Genomic DNA, 17,155 nt, shown 5'->3' on the forward strand with positions numbered 1-17,155 from the left:
ATATTGTGGGCCCTCCTCATTACATTGAGCCAAATGTGACCTATGTGAAGCACGAGCCCACACACCAACACGTGTAATCACATAAGTTAAGTTTTAAGTATGCTTATGACTTTTGAGTCTATTTCACGATAAAACAGTGTTTGGGTACTCAAAAATAAGTACAAGTTTGTCCTCACAACCAATCACATGAGCCTATAATGGGGTCCACCATGAGAAATAAGATAGTGGGCCTCATCATGAGTTCATGTGATTAGTTGTAAGAACAAGCTTGGTACTCATTTCTGAGTACCCAAGCATTTTCCTTCACGATAATATGCATTGTGAACGATTATCCTCTTGTCGTGAAGTTTTTCTCTTCTTTTGTTTGATTTAGTCGGTTTCTAGGGTTGTCAATTAAAGATGCCCACCTTGTAATGGAAAAGTTTTTTTGGTGCACACATTTTCCTAAGTTAAGTTCTTTTTTTTATAGGGAAATACTTATTTTATTAAAAAAAAATATAGGGCCACGTGGGCACTTACAAACTAACTAAGCGACAACACGAGAAAACGACATGAATTGCAAACTAAAAAGGAAAATTAAAACAAAACCATCAAAGCTATCGAAACCCTAGGCTCGAAATCAAACACCAAACAATCATTTTGAGGGCAAACCATCAATTTCCAAGACACTAATCAAGAAAGATGGCAGAGAAACCACCCAGCCCATCAGACACATCAGCTAGAGGATCGCATCAGCATCGTGATTCACTTTCTTAAGTTTTTTTTTTTTTGGTCAGAGATTCACTTTCTTAAGTTAAGTTTTAGGCTTATTCACACCATTGCCCCCTGTAAGATACACTTTTTTTTCACTTTGCCCCCTGAAACTTAAATCATCTCAGTTTGCCACCTGAACTTCACAAAGTTGTTGCAAAAGACCCTATTCCGTTAACTCAGTCAATTTTTCTGTTAAAATAGCTGACATGGCACCTATATGACATGAGTGAGACCCTTTTTTAGTTATGTAGGATCCATGTAGACAAGCAAAATTATAAAAAATTGACATGGATCTTATTATTTTTAGTTTAAAAATTATTTTTTTTGTCCACATGGATTTTACATAACTAAAAAAGGGTCTCACTCATGCCATATAGGTGTCACGTCAGCTATTTTAACGGAAAAATTGACAGAGTTAATGGCATAGGGTCTTTTGCAATAACTTTGTGAAGTTCAGGTGGCAAACTGAGAGAATTTAAGTTTTAGGGGGCAAAGTGAAAAAAAGTGTATCTTATAGGAGACAATGGTGTAAATAAGCCTAAGTTTTAAGTATGTATATAACTTTATAAGGCCTCTACAGTGGCACTGAAAAGTGAGTGTCAAAGTGATGTATGGGTTTTGCAATAGAGGCTGAGTTCCATAACTGTGGGGACCACCCACGTGGGAAGAGAACATAAGGGGTGAGTAGTCGGCAGGGCTGGTTCGCGTGACAGGCGGCCTGACAGCCCACGAGCTGGGCTTTGCGTGTGCGAGACGAACGGCCACGATTTGTGGACCATTGAAGACCTACGGTCTGTTGATCCAACTTTTTTTATTTTTTATTTTTATAAATCATAGTGGGTTGCACGGGCTAGCAAGATTTGGGGCGGTTAAATTAGTAGCCGTTGGTGATTTAACGGCTATGATTATTTGCGTTGAAAATGTTTATTTAATTTATAAAAAATCATAAAATATCCACAAAAATCCCAAAAATTCAGAAAAAAAATTCTAATGGCTAGTTCAACAATTTTTCTATAAATTGGTCATTCCTACCCCATATATTTACTCAATTATCTATCTTCTGCATACTAAATTGTTGTAGAAATTTTTTCTTTTCATTCATGGCGAATCCAAAGGGAAAAAATTGGTCCAGTGAGGAAGAGTTAGTTCTAGTTGAAGTTTGGATACAAAACTAGGAAGATTGTGTCATCGGCGCCTAACAAAGAGACATGGATTTTTGGAACAAAGTGTTCCATCAACTTATTGAGAATTGCCCAACAATATGAAATGAATTGTGTTGTGTTTACCATTTTTATGTATTTCAAACATTGAATAATACCAAACAACTTGAAAGACAATTTGGTGGAGAGAAAATAGATAAATTATAATTTGGGTAATAAAATAACATATTTAAATATATTCAATATTGACCTTATAAAGATCTCATTAAAATAAAACTAATAGTATAGTTTTTTAAAATAATTAAGTTATAATTATAAATTAATTATTATTTAATCTCAATTAAACTTAATTTAATTAAATACAACAATATAACTCTTAGGGCATGTTTGGTACATCGTATTAGACTTTAGATAAGATTAAATAGTCTATGTCAGTTGTTTGGTGTCAATTTGTATTATTTAATTACCTGACTATGTAAACCGGACTGAGCTTTTAATACTCTCCTTACCTGACTAATTAATACAACTCACACACCTAGGATTAGATAATACACGCTTAATTATAAAAAATTGGAAAAACTAAAACATGCTGAAAACCAACAGACGCTTTTTTCATCTTCTTCTCCCTAAGGTTCTTCTCTGCTATCTTCTCTACAGGTTGTTATCTTCACTCTTCTCCAGGTATCCATCTCTCACTCTATCTCTCTCTCTCATACTCTCTCCAATATGCTTTTTCTTGCTTCTTCTCTGTTCTTCTCTCTTCATCTTCTCTTTCTTTATATATTTCCTCTTTTATACATGGTGTATGATTATTTATTCTTATCATTTCATTTAGATTTATTCAATAGATCCTTTTATTACATTTTTTTGAGAATTAGGTTATGATTTTTTTTTTCAAAGTTTTGCTTGGGCACTGTTTTTCTTCAATTTCCACTAAGTTATAAAAAAAAAAAAAGTTTGATCTGCTATCCAACGGAGCACCAAACACAGTATAAACTGTTTATCCATAATAGTACCAAACACATGATAATATTCTGAATAAACAATCAATACTCTCTGGAATAAATTAATATTATCTAATAGAAATTAGTCAATACAGTCCGACATACCAAACGAGCTCTTAACTATGACTCCTAGCACGATTGCAACTTCAAAACATATCACTGTCACTCCAGTATTCTAAGCATATTCTACACTAATATGTATAGTGAACGGATATCCTCTTGTCATGAACTTGAAATTATCTTGTCCGATTCGGTCGGTTTCTCGGTTTGTCGGCTAAAGAGGCCCACCCTCGCAATAGAAAAGTTTTGTTGGTGCACAGCATTTTCCAAAGCAGAAGAAGCATAGCAATTCAGCTACACAGCCTGGACTGACGAAAATAACTAATTCGGCTCGGCTTCCACAGACAGCCCAAGCAAGGCTAAATACTTAATCCAACGAGCAATATTAGAATATTAGGTTAGTAGCCTAGTAGGTACATTTAAAAATTAAAATAGCTGTGGAAAAATATCCAACTTTTATCAAGCAATTGACTTCTTCCTACCGTGGAAACACAAAATTCCAAATTCACCCTTCAAAACCAAGAAAATTCCGAAAACACCCACTTCAACTACCCACCACCGCGTCTCTGCGAAGACACCCACTCTGTGTTTCCTTATAAAACCCTCGCAATCTCTCTCTCCTTCTCTTCAGGTAACCTCTGAGATTTGAGCTTTCTCTTTTTGTACCTAAAACAACAAAACAAAATCTAAAAAATAACAATGGCTCTCACAAGCAGCAGTGGCAGCTCTTTGATTCCCACCAAATCTTCAGCCTTCGTTCAAAGCCAGTCTCATCAATCTCTCCTACTCCCTCACCAACAACCCTCTCTGCCCACCAACCCCAGGCCCATTACCATTAGGCCCATCGTCGCCGTCCACGCCGCCGACCCCGCCAAAAACCCACTTGTCTCCGACAAGCCACCGAAGCAACAAAGTGTTCCAAAGACGACGTCGTCTTCTCCCTCGACGGCCCACAATGCGGTTCCGGCGAAATGGAGCGTGGACACGTGGAAATCTAAGAAGGCGCTCCAATTGCCCGAGTACCCGAACCAGGAAGATCTCGACTCGGTGCTTCGGACCCTCGATTCCTTCCCTCCCATCGTCTTCGCCGGCGAGGCTCGGAGTCTGGAGGACCGTCTTTCGGAGGCCGCCATGGGCAACGCGTTTCTTCTTCAAGGTGGGGACTGTGCTGAGAGCTTCAAGGAGTTCAATGCCAACAACATTCGTGACACCTTCAGAATTCTCCTCCAAATGGGTGTCGTTTTGATGTTCGGAGGCCAAGTGCCCGTTATCAAGGTCACAATTCTTTCTGGGTTTTTCGTTTTCGCTTGAAATTTCAATACTTTGTGTGAAATTTTGGTTATTGAAGTGGTTTCTGAATCTGGGTCGTGGTTGTTTTTAGGTGGGGAGAATGGCGGGTCAGTTCGCGAAGCCGAGATCCGACTCGTTTGAGGAGAAGAACGGTGTGAAGCTGCCGAGTTACAGAGGGGACAATGTGAACGGAGACGCGTTCGATTTGAAATCGAGGACTCCGGACCCGCAGAGACTGATAAGAGCCTACTGTCAATCTGCGGCAACTCTCAACCTTCTCAGGGCCTTTGCTACTGGTGGTTATGCTGCTATGCAGAGGGTCACCCAGTGGAACTTGGATTTCACAGAGCACAGCGAGCAGGGGGATAGGTATGTTGGTTCAGTGTTATTGTTTTAGATTGGTGATAATTTCTTGGAACAAGCTTAAAACTTTAGCTTGTTTGGTCAGAGTTTTGATCTATTTCTGTATTCACGAGATGGTGAATTTATGCCATAAATACCCTTCATCGTTATCATTGTTCTGCCTGTTTATTTGTTTCGAAATTTCCAGTATATTCCTTTTTTATGTGTGCATACCTATTTACCTTTTTATATCTTTTTTGCTATGATTTATCCTTCAAAGATATGCACAGGCATAATCTTAGTCTGCACTTTGCCAATGAATTTTCGGACCATACTGTCTAATCTTTTAGTGCGTGGATGGATAGTGATGGATACTTAATATTCCTTTATTCCATGGTGTTTTAATTGATCTCGTTCTTCCAAATAAGCCAAATTCACCTACCTTTTGAGGCTGTAATGTAATGAATGATTGGATTGTTAGCATCATTGGAATATCAAATTGATATGATTTTAAGTGTACCAAGCTTTAAATTTTATCTGGTTAGGTTTGGTAGTAATGTTAAGTAATGACATGTTTATTCTGATTTTGGCATGGCAGGTACCGGGAACTAGCTCACCGGGTTGATGAGGCCCTTGGGTTCATGACTGCAGCTGGACTCACAGTTGAACATCCTATCATGACAACCACTGAATTCTGGACATCCCATGAGTGCTTGCTCTTGCCTTATGAGCAGTCACTCACTAGGCTGGATTCAACTTCTGGCCTTTACTATGATTGCTCTGCCCATATGCTTTGGGTTGGTGAGCGTACCAGGCAACTGGATGGTGCCCATATTGAGTTCCTAAGAGGTGTTGCTAATCCCCTTGGAATCAAGGTAATTCATATCTTCCACAATGCATATGTCCTTTTCAGTCTAATCATCCTTAGTTCTTTTACCTTTTTTTTTTGGGCAAATGAATTCAACCTCATATGCTATTTATTTAGAAAGTTTCATGAGCTCCTTTTCTTTCTGGTCATATTACAGTGATATGCTTATTTTATTTTTAATGGAATGATGGATCTTATATTAAATTCAGTTTTGTGATAAACCAAATTGAATGGGTCATTTGTCTCGTCTAACTCTAATTTGACTTTTATGTGATTTTGACACATTTTGTATTTTAATGTGCATGACATTATTGTGCAATTTAATTATGGTGGAGGAGACTAATATTGGATCACCCTTTGTGGTGCAGGTGAGTGATAAGATGGATCCAAATGAGCTTGTTAAGCTCATTGAGATTTTGAATCCTCAGAATAAACCAGGGAGGATAACTGTGATCACAAGAATGGGAGCTGAGAACATGAGAGTGAAACTTCCTCATCTTATAAGGGCAATCCGCAGGGCAGGACAGATTGTCACATGGGTCAGTGACCCTATGCACGGAAACACCATAAAGGCTCCCTGTGGTCTCAAAACACGCCCCTTTGATGCTATAAGGGTATAGTACTTATCGTCTATCCTTTTCTTTTCACAACTGCTTACTTAGTAAATTAATAAGTTGGTTAATTGTTTCTTGATACTGCAGAACATTTAACCATTTCTAGAACACATGGAAGAATAACACGGAATAAGGAAAGGGGAAAATTAATAAAAATTAAGCTGTATTAGTGGAAAATTTGAAATGATAATAACTATACATGGTGGTCCCATGCAACATAATAGACCCAACCAAGTAAAAAATGCTTTGTAGAAATTTTAGCAGCCTGAGCAAAAATAGAACTGATCTTGACTACACATTGTGTCCGTAGGTGCTTGGTTTCAATTTCATAATTGCTTATGGTCATGGTACTTTCCATATTTTAAACTAGCTTTTCAGCCTTAGCTTTCATGACAACTTGCTATTAGTTTTTTTATTTAATGGATCGCTGTCATCAACTAGTGCTTACAATTAATACAAGGCCAAATTTATGGCCCTTGAGTCCATATTGTTGAACAGTTTTAGAAGTTTGTTGAGGTGGGGCAACCAGCTTAAGTGTCTCGTATGGTGGGCATTCTGTGGTTTAAAAAAAAGGCTTATTTACACTATTGCCCCTTGTAAGATACACTTTTTTTTCACTTTGCCTCCTGAAACTTAAATCCTCTCAGTTTGCCACCTGAACTTCACAAAGTTATTGCAAAAGACCCTATGCCGTTAACTCTGTCAATTTTTTCATTAAAATAGCTGACGTGACACCTATATGGCATGAGTGAGACCATTTTTTAGTTATGTAAAATCCATGTGGACAAAAAAAATAATTTTTAAACTAAAAATAATAAGATTCATGTCAATTTTTTATAATTTTGCTTGTCTACATGGATCTTACATAACTAAAAAAGGGTCTCACTCATGTCATATAGGTGCCATGTCAGCTATTTTAACGGAAAAATTGACAGAGTTAACGGCATAGGGTCTTTTGCAACAACTTTGTGAAGTTCAGGTGGCAAACTGAGAGGATTTAAGTTTCAGGGGGCAAAGTGAAAAAAAATGTATCTTACAGGGGGCAATGGTGTGAATAAGCCTAAAAGAAAAGAAATTTTTAGCTTCTAGTAATTGACTGTATGAAGGCGCAATATTCAGCTGTGGTAGGTGGGATGGGAAGAGGCGGCTTATAAGGGGTGTTAGGTATAACAGTCGAGATAGAAATAATAGAAAAGCATATATAAGCTTGATTGCTGGAATAGAAACAGGGAGAAAAATATTGGTGAACAATTTTAAATGAAAATTCTGGTAGGTAATTGATTGTTTTAAAAACGACTCGGAGCCCATTTTGCATCACAATGTACTTGTTTTCTTAGCCAAGAACAAACAAAAAATAACGTACTCATTTTTTGTACAATGCTTTCCATGAGGGCTTTTTAATTTTTATTAATTTGGTTGGTTGGATGTTGCTTTACATGAGTTGATTTTGGTGGTTTGGTGGGACCTTGAATCTTTATTTAATTGCGTGGATTAGAAATGTTTAAGAAAAGGAGGGGATCACCTGTATCCTAACTTTATTACTTGTTATCTGTTCAGGCCGAGGTGAGAGCTTTCTTTGACGTGCACGAGCAAGAAGGAAGCCACCCAGGAGGTGTTCATCTAGAGATGACGGGCCAGAATGTGACCGAATGCATTGGAGGGTCACGCACTGTGACATTTGATGACCTTAGCTCACGCTACCATACTCACTGTGACCCACGGCTCAATGCCTCGCAATCTCTTGAGCTTGCCTTCATCATCGCCGAGCGCCTTAGGAAAAGAAGGATCAAGTCCCAGCGCCCTGTGGCCTCTTTAGGTCTGTAGAATGATTTAAGGGTTAAGCATTGTGTTTGTTAAATTTTTTATTTTTATTTTAAGGTATTAGTGGCTGTGTTAATATGTCACTCCTTTTAGCAGTTTGTGTTGTATGTGTATACTGGAAGTGATGGATTGAGATTTTGAAAGGAAAGAGAAATAAATTGAGACATTGACTGAATTCAAGTAATGCTTAGTATTTTGATGAGTAAATGGCCCTCTGAACTTTCTTTAATATTTATATTAGAGCCTGCTACATAGGTGGACAAGGACAATTGCTAAGAAGTCCACAAAGTTTATGAACTTTGGTCGTGGTAGGTGAAGGCTTCAACTAGACACAATCGAAGTCCATTGATTTTTTTTTAGCCGGCTATTTGCACACCTTTCTTTTAAAAAAATTAAAAAACTAAAGAAAAAAGTCACAAACCCCTTCCTCTTTCCCTCACCCAACTCAGACCAACACACACCTCTCCTCCCTCACCCCAACCACTCCCCCCCCCCCTTCACCCAACCCACCCAGCACCTCCCCCCCATCCGACCACTCCCCCCCTCCATTGGTGGCAAAAAGCGACCGGAATCAACGAAGAAAGCCAGCAGTAGCCAAAGCTTCTCGGCTTCAATCCGGATTATACGGCGGCGGGATGAAGGATTGGACCCCACAGGGAGGTCGGTGCCGCCAAGACGAAGAGATCCCGACCGGTCTCGCGTTGGGAGGTGGCTAGACGACGAAGATCTGGCCGGGTCGGGTTCCGCGGGTCTGAAATTTTTTTGAAGTCTGATTTGGGGTGTGTTAAGAAATAAGGAGTGTGTTAGTCTTTTCTCATTGATTTTTTTTTTTTTTTAAATTAAAAAGGGTGTGTAAACAAAAAAAAAAGGTGCAAATACCAGCCTTTTTTTTTGGGTTGGAAACTTGGAATTGATAGGTTCTGTGACTTTTGTCCTTTATATTTGAAATCGGCCTGGTATTTCTATTTCCTTAATTACCTGCAGTTCCACGTGCACTTAACGTCTTAACCTTATATTTGAGGGTAATAAAGTATAATAGAATCTTTCAATTTCGTACTAGACACAGGAAAGAAAACAATCACGTCATTGTCCTTGCTTTCACCACCACCCAGGCAGGGGCGGAGGCAAGTACAAGCCTGATCTGTCATTGGCAAGCTCCATTCAGCTCCATTTAAAATTTTGACATATTAAAAAGCTTTTTGTTCTTCAAATTTGGTGAGTAAACTTTAATTATTATCCCAACTTGATAACTAAACTTTTATTTGATACAATTAAGCATTTAAACTTTTATTTTATGTCTAATAGATATCAAATTCAATTTCATCCAATCTGTTAATAGAATCTAGAGGTAAAAATATCCAAGATCATCTCAGCCCCCATCCATGCCTTCTGCCTCCCCGCTACTGCTCTTGTTCCTGGCAGTCGACGTACTCCTCTCTTTCTCTTTCACTTCCACTTTCTTCTTTCTCTCTTCCCCTTTCTTTCTCTTTCACCTTCTCCTTCTCTTTCGCCCTGCTTAGCCACAACCCGCATAGCCCCGCCCCTGATCAGAGAACCCCCACCCAGCCTCTCCCCACCCCCATCCAACCTAGCTTCTGATCGGAGAGAGAGAGAGAGAGAGAGAGAGAGAGAGAGAGAAGAAAGGAGAAAAAGGGAAGGAGAAGAAGGGGGCCTGGCGTTGGGGATGGGGTCGGCGTCGAGGAAAAGATGGGCGATGTGTGCTTGGGTGGGTGGGGGCAGAGGGAATGCAAAGGAGAAAGAAATTTTTTTGGACATTCTTACTCCTGGGTTATGTTAACATATTGGATGGAAATTGAATTTGACACTTATTTGTCACAAAATAAAAGTTTAGGTACCTAATTAGGTCAAATAAAAATTCAAGTATCACGTTGGGACATGGGTTAAAGTTTAGGTACCAAATTTGAAAAAAAAAAACCCTATTAAAAAAATAGAGTTAATCATAACAATAGTTCATGAATTATTCTTTGAGTACTAGTTTAGCCCATGAATATTCTAGAGTTTATGAATTATTATACGAGTATCACTTTAGTCATTTTTGTAAATTCTGTTATAATTTTCGTTTAAAATTCTCATATGTCACACATGTGACCCATATTTAAGGGGTATTTTCGTCCTTACAGTGCCTTACCCCTCCTTTAATTTCTCATCCAGCCTTTATACAATAATTTTCAAAATTATTGAGAAGAATAAGAAAGTAACCAACACATAGATAAGGGCGGGAGAAATGTGTAAGGGTTGGATGAGATGTTGAAGGAGATGTAGGGCACTATAAAGACAAAAATAGCCCTCAAATCTGGGTTACGTGTGCGGCACATGAGTATTTTAGATGAAAATTGTACCATAAGTTACAAAAAGGACTAAAGTGATACTTCATGTAATAGTTCATGGACTCCAAAATTCTAAAATGAAACTCATAGATTAAAATGATATACTGATATAATTCATGGACTATTGTTATAATTAACGCTTATAGCAATTCTTTGGGCAATTCTCTTCATTGCCCCCTTTCCCTCACCCCACACACACACACATAAATTTTATGCTAACTTCGCCACTGCACCCAGGCTGAGAGTAGGCAAATGCCACAATTGCCTTGGACCCTAAATCCTCATATTTTAAAGATGCTTTGTATATTATGATGGTTTTCGTGAGTACTTAAAAAAATTAAAATAAAATCATGTAAATATACAAGAAGGGTTGATGACCTTGTTTTTATGGTTTGCCTTCAAATCTCAGGAGTGGCCATATGCCACTGCCACCAACCCACCATCACTATCGCCTGTATCACATTTAAATTTTGTCATACTTAATAGATTATGTAAAATGAGTAAAAGTATATTTGCCTTGAATGATTTTCATTGAAAACAGAGAACGTATCTTTATACAGGGGAAGTCCTATAATTGTGCTAAGTTAGTTTAGGAATCTGAATACAATAGGAAAGAAATCTTTTCTACCTAATACAAGATATATTTACTTCCTAATCTATATACAACGAAAATTGAATACCATTGACCTTCTCAACACTCCCCCTCAAGTTGGAGAGTGAATATCAAGAACTCCCAACTTGCGTATCATGATAGAGAAAGCTTCCTTTCCCAATGGCTTAGTAAACACATCCGCAAGTTGATTTGCCGAAGTAACATACTGGGTTGCAACTGAACCGTCTTGTATTTTGTCCCGAACAAAATGACAATCCATTTCTATGTGTCTGGTCCTTTCGTGAAACACAGGATTGGATGCGATGTGCAAGGCTGCTTTGTTATCACAATATAACAATGCTGGTTTCGAGTGCAATATTCGCAAATCTTTCAACAATGAGCGTAGCCAAGATAATTCACAGCATGTACCTGTCATGGCCCTATATTCAGCTTCTGCTGAGGATAGAGATACGGTTTTCTGCCTTTTTGTCCGCCAAGAGATAAGAGATGATCCCAAAAATACACAATAACCCGTAGTGGATCTACGAGACACTGGGCAACCAGCCCAATCCGAATCAGAAAAAGCTCGCAAAGACAAATCATTCTGAGAGGAGAAAAACAAACCTTGTCCTGGACTATTCTTCAAATAACGCAACACACGCAAGGCAGCATCCATATGTGGTTTGCGTGGTGCATGCATAAATCTACTCAACACATGTACCGAATAGGTGATATCTGGCCGGGTAATAGTCAAATAAATGAGACGTCCTACCAGTCGCCTGTATGAAGACGGATCTTTAAGTAATGTTCCTTCATCCGAGAGCTTTATGTTTTGCTCCATAGGAAAATTCACCGGCTTAGCACCCAAAAAACCACTGTCTTTTAGGATTTCCAAAGTGTATTTCCGTTGAGAGATGGAAATACCTTTCTTGGATCGAGAGACTTCAATACCCAGAAAATACTTCAAATCACCCAAATCCTTAATCCGAAAACGACTATGCAGAAAACGCTTAAGAGCAGATATAGCAGTGAAATCATTACCCGTAATAAGAATGTCATCAACATATATCAATAAGGCTGTAAAAGATTTGCATTTTCGATATGTGAACAATGAATAATCTGCTTTGGACTGAATAAAACCGGCATCTCGGATAGCGGAAGAAAACTTAGCAAACCATTGACGGGAGGCTTGCTTTAAACCATATAACGACTTGTGAAGGCGACACACCAGGTTCTCCCCCTGTCGCTGAAGACCAGGAGGTAGAGACATATAAATTTCTTCATGGAGATCACCATGAAGAAAAGCATTGTGAACGTCAAGCTGATGGAGGGACCAATGTTGGGCAGCTGCGAGAGCCAATAAACAACGGACAGTAATCATTTTAGCAGTGGGAGAAAAAGTGTCATGATAATCGATACCTTCCAATTGAGTGTAGCCCTTGGCCACCAAGCGAGCTTTGTAACGTTCAATAGTGCCATCCGACTTACGTTTGATCTTATAAACCCAACGACACCCAATAGGCGTCTTACCAGGAGGAAGAGAAGTGAGAGACCAAGTATGATTGGCTTCTAAAGCAGCTAATTCAGAGTGCATCGCTGCCTGCCAATGTGAGTGAGAAGCCGCTTCGGTATAAGAAGTAGGCTCAACATCCTGACTGATAGTGGCAACAAAAGAACGATGTTGCGGTGAGTAACGAAGATATGAGAGAAAATTACGAAGAGGATACTGCGTACCTTTTTGTGGACCAGACAACGAAGTTGACAATGGTTTGGGAGACGTTCGGCACAGGTGTGGTACCATCTATAAATCCCAACTTGAACTTGGCATTCAAAGAGATCGTCATGGCACGACACCATGTCGAATAACTTTCCCCATTGAGGGGCTTGGAAACAAGCACCATTCCTGGATGATCGGAATGGTGGAGAAAAAAAGGATCTGCGGCATCTTTCTTGCCTTCACTTGAAGACTGCTCGTTCATCATGAAGAAGCAAAACAATGAAAAGAAAGGAAGTGATGAAAAGAAGAGCTAGGGTTTTCGTCCCTGCTCTGATACCATGTAAAATGAGGAAAAGTATATTTGCCTTGAATGATTTTCATTGAAAACAGAGAACGTATCTTTATACAGGGGAAGTCCTATAATTGTGCTAAGTTAGTTTAGGAATCTGAATACAATAGGAAAGAAATCTTTTCTACCTAATACAAGATATATTTACTTCCTAATCTATATACAACGAAAATTGAATACCATTGACCTTCTCAACAGATTATCCAAACAAAAAATTTACACATTATAAGATTTTATATCCTAATCTTTCAAAATTATTTCATTTTGAAATTCATTATTGTCATTTCATATCTATTAGCTTGTGAGGCAATACACCCTATCCAAAACAAATAACAATTTCTTTTTAAAATCCTTGGCAATTTGTGCCAATAGGTCATATTTGTATTGTGTTATTTCATGTTTGTGTCAAATTAATAAGCCAATTATAATCTAATTCATTTAATTAATTGTGTCAGATGATTCATAGCTAACCCAAATTATTTATTAATTATATCAGAAATTTTGTCGGCCCACATATACTGTGAACTTAAAACTAATTTCCTTTTATTTCTAAACCTAACCTATCACGATTCACGAATAGGTTACTCATAAATTAAAAAACCACTTGATAGTTGATAGTTGATAACTTGATCCTAACAAATATTTCTGCACAATGATACATCAATGATACATAATATACATATTAAGATAGAGCACTTCTAAATGGACCCTTCATTACCTGGAGCTTTCTTTTTAAGCTTGACAAGAAATGTAAACACATAACGAGTAAAATTAGAAAATTTTTGGACTTTTGTTTTGGAGTTTACGTTTACGTGTGTGTGATGAGCAAAAAAAAAAACAAAAAAAGCTGAAAGCGAGATCGAAATAGCGTGAAAATTCCGCGCACACGGTGTAACCAAAACACGTCTTACCCAAAAAAAAAAAAAAAACGTCGACGCGGCAATCCGATTGCAAAAGCCCAAAGCCTCTCTCTTTGCATTTTTTCACAAACACAGCTTCTTCTGCCAAATTCGAATTCACTTCCTTTCGATTCGCATCAATGGAGAATTCTGAAGCCCACGCGCCGGGGCCAAGAGATCGCAGACTAGACGCTCTCGGAGACTTCGTCGTCCTCCCCGATGACCTCATCTGCAACATCTTAGAGTACCTCGCACCTCGCGACTTCGCTCGCCTCGCATGCGTTAGCAGGTTTCTTCAATTCATTCAATTTTCAATTTGAGATTTCGATACGTATGTGGTACATGTGAATTGTTGCTGTTCTGATTCGTCTTTCAAGTTGGCATTTTTGGTCTCTGATTCAATTGCAGCATAGACTTTAGCTCTACTGATTCAATTTCATTGGGTTTATGAGTTGTGCATGGTTTTCTCCATAAAAGGTCGAAGATTTTTCTGTTTCTTATGAAGTTGCTGCTGTTTTGTGTATGCCAGTGTGATGTACATACTATGCAATGAAGAACCACTCTGGATGAGTCTAGCCCTTAACAGATTAAATGGTCCACTTCAGTATAAAGGCTCCTGGAAAAAGACAGCACTGCATCAGTACGTCTTCACGTTAATTTTTTCGGAATTTCGCAACGGCTTTAATCATTTTTTAAAATCATTGTTTTCATTAAAAATGATATGAGAACTACTTTCTTTGTATTTCTGGTTGCAGAGAACATCTGCCATATGAATCCGACGAGGCTTGCAGAAAACCACTGCACTTTGATGGTAATGGATCTCATGTCTTTTCAATAGCAGTTTCCCACTCTGGAGGCTCTTATTTTATGATATTGAAAATTTTCTTTGAGGTTTTTTGGCCCCACAGAAGGTTTTAGTCATTGCCTATCCACTTGCTTGCTGCAGGATTCAACTCATTGTTCTTGTACAGAAGATTATACAGGTGCCATACCACATTGGATGGTTTTTCTTTCGATGATGGGAATGTGGAAAGAAAGAACAACCTCCCATTGGAAGAGTTTTCTCAAGACTATGATGGGAAGAAACCGGTATGGTGATGATGACTCATTTTTTAGTTCATACTTTAGATTGAAGTAAGTCATTGGAAGTGGAATTTCCATTTTCCTCCCATTTATTATGTGCGGACACATTGGTCTGTTAAATTATGATTTTACATTTGAGAAGAAGAATGCTCTTTCTTAGGGCCAGCTTGGATGCATCATCTAGGACATAGATCTGTATCAAGAAATGTGCATTGAGTTTTTAGAAAGTGAAAAAAAGGAGACTAATTTCTTTTGCTACGTTTAAAAATATTTACTTTAAAAAGTGATGACATACCAGTATACCACCATACTCTCACCTCCACCATCACAAGTTCTAGCATATCTGAACTAGCTGTTTATATTTTCAAAGCAGTTTTTAAATGCAGATGGAACCAACCATTTCAGGTTTTGATTGTAGTTACCAATTTTGCTATTGTTGTCTCGGAGATGAAAACCTGAAGTGTTACCATCTTTCACTTTTCCATATGCCAAAATTTGTCCATAACAGAAGGTCTTGTATTATAGAGAATTTTGAGTGGAAAATCTCTTTTCACTACTAGTATGCAGTTTATGCTGTACATACAGATTGGTGGTTTATGTTGATTGCTGCTGAATTTTTTTTTTCCAGGTTTTGCTCACTGGATTAACCGATTCTTGGCCAGCAAGGCGTACATGGACACTTGACCAGTTATTGCAGAACTATGGAGATATAGCTTTCAAGATTTCTCAAAGGAGTTCTCGCAAAATTTCAATGAAATTCAAGGATTATGTTTCATACTTGAAACTTCAGCATGATGAGGATCCCCTGTATATTTTTGATCACAAGGTACTCCTATGGTTCTGTGTGTGTGAGTTTATATTTATTTTATTTTTTATTTTTCTTCCTTTGATGTCTAAAGTAATTTTTTTTTTTTTGAGCAGTTTGGAGAGGTTGTACCTCGCTTGTTGAAAGATTATAGTGTGCCTCATCTATTTCAAGAGGACTTTTTTGATGTTTTAGATGGAGATAAGCGACCTCCTTTTAGATGGCTCATTATTGGGCCAGGGAGGTCTGGTGCCTCTTGGCATGTTGATCCAGCACTGACCAGTGCTTGGAATACGCTTTTATGCGGCCGTAAAAGGTAAAGTTTGACTTTTTTCTAGAAAGCTCCTGTATTTGAGAATCTGATATCATTAATGTAATCCATTCTCCATTACATCTAACACTTGTGTCTAGTTGGGAACCTGGGTTTAATAGCACTGTTGCATGCTACAAAATTGCTATATTTGTTCTACTTTTTCATCATCCAGGCTCCTCAGTACTGTTACTAAATTCATACCATTCTTTTTGCTCCTTTGTAGTCCAGGTTGGGTTTGGTTTGTTGAGCTTTTCTTTATTCTTTTTATCTCCCCAACCCTTCCTCCTCTTGCCACGACACACACATATGCATGATGGAGAAATCCTTCCATCATTTGGACAGGTGGATGTGATGCATGCTTTTATGTTCTCCTCAATCTTATAGTTCATGGATAGGTCATGATCTTATGCCTAAAGCATGAGACTAATGTTAACCAGGCAAGCGTTAGGAATATCACCAACATATTTATCTAATATATTCCATAAACCATTCAAGTATGTATTTCTACCCTTATGAATATTCCACCATACATTATTTCCTTTTTATTGAATTTGCTGAATAATGTTTTTTTCTTTCTTTCGCCCCCTGTTTAAATTTAAATAACTGATTTCTAGGAGGTAACTCAGCTTGTATTTGTGTAGGTGGGCCTTGTATCCTCCAGGAAGAGTACCTCTAGGTGTCACAGTACATGTAAACGAAGAAGATGGTGATGTCAATATTGAAACTCCAACGTCGCTGCAGGTATTTCATTCAGATATTCTAATCTTATGTGATTTTTCATATTTTCTGTTGTGTTTTTTAAAGTTTCTGTTATTGGTTCCTTTTTTGTGTTTTCAGTGGTGGCTAGATTTTTATCCACTTCTTGCTGATGAAGACAAGCCAATAGAGTGTACCCAACTGCCAGGGGAGACAATTTTTGTTCCAAGTGGATGGTGGCACTGTGTCCTAAACCTGGAACCAAGTATTGCTGTTACCCAGAACTTTGTAAATTCCAAAAACTTTGAATTTGTGTGTTTGGATATGGCACCTGGTTATCGTCATAAGGGAGTTTGCCGTGCTGGATTACTTGCACATGATGAATTCAATTTTGAGGATGCCACAAATAATATGCTATATGATAAAGATGATTTTAGTTTC

General features: G+C 38.2%; 2 protein-coding genes across 2 annotated transcripts in view; both read left to right on the forward strand.

Annotated features, from left to right (window-relative positions):
- The first annotated feature begins 3,581 nt into the window (after positions 1-3,581).
- On the forward strand, positions 3,582-8,087 carry LOC147279516 (phospho-2-dehydro-3-deoxyheptonate aldolase 1, chloroplastic-like). Its single transcript, XM_086250070.1, has 5 exons — positions 3,582-4,252; positions 4,359-4,636; positions 5,208-5,484; positions 5,846-6,091; positions 7,649-8,087. Exons 1-5 carry the CDS (start codon positions 3,677-3,679, stop codon positions 7,913-7,915), a joined length of 1,644 nt encoding a protein of 547 aa, XP_086106196.1. The 5' UTR covers positions 3,582-3,676; the 3' UTR covers positions 7,916-8,087.
- A 5,800-nt stretch (positions 8,088-13,887) lies between these two features.
- LOC147279517 (putative glycosyltransferase) overlaps positions 13,888-17,155 on the forward strand; it is an 8,318-nt gene continuing 5,050 nt past the window's right edge. Inside the window, exons 1-8 of the mRNA XM_086252039.1 lie at positions 13,888-14,106; positions 14,347-14,457; positions 14,573-14,628; positions 14,764-14,906; positions 15,529-15,726; positions 15,822-16,021; positions 16,660-16,759; positions 16,856-17,150. Of these exons, the coding sequence (XP_086108165.1) occupies positions 13,958-14,106; positions 14,347-14,457; positions 14,573-14,628; positions 14,764-14,906; positions 15,529-15,726; positions 15,822-16,021; positions 16,660-16,759; positions 16,856-17,150 (1,252 nt within the window). The 5' untranslated portion in view covers positions 13,888-13,957. The remainder of the gene's footprint in view (positions 14,107-14,346; positions 14,458-14,572; positions 14,629-14,763; positions 14,907-15,528; positions 15,727-15,821; positions 16,022-16,659; positions 16,760-16,855; positions 17,151-17,155) is intronic.

Source organism: Dryas octopetala, chromosome 7, assembly GCF_963921425.1.
Source record: "Dryas octopetala chromosome 7, drDryOcto1.1, whole genome shotgun sequence".
Lineage (NCBI taxonomy): Eukaryota > Viridiplantae > Streptophyta > Magnoliopsida > Rosales > Rosaceae > Dryas > Dryas octopetala.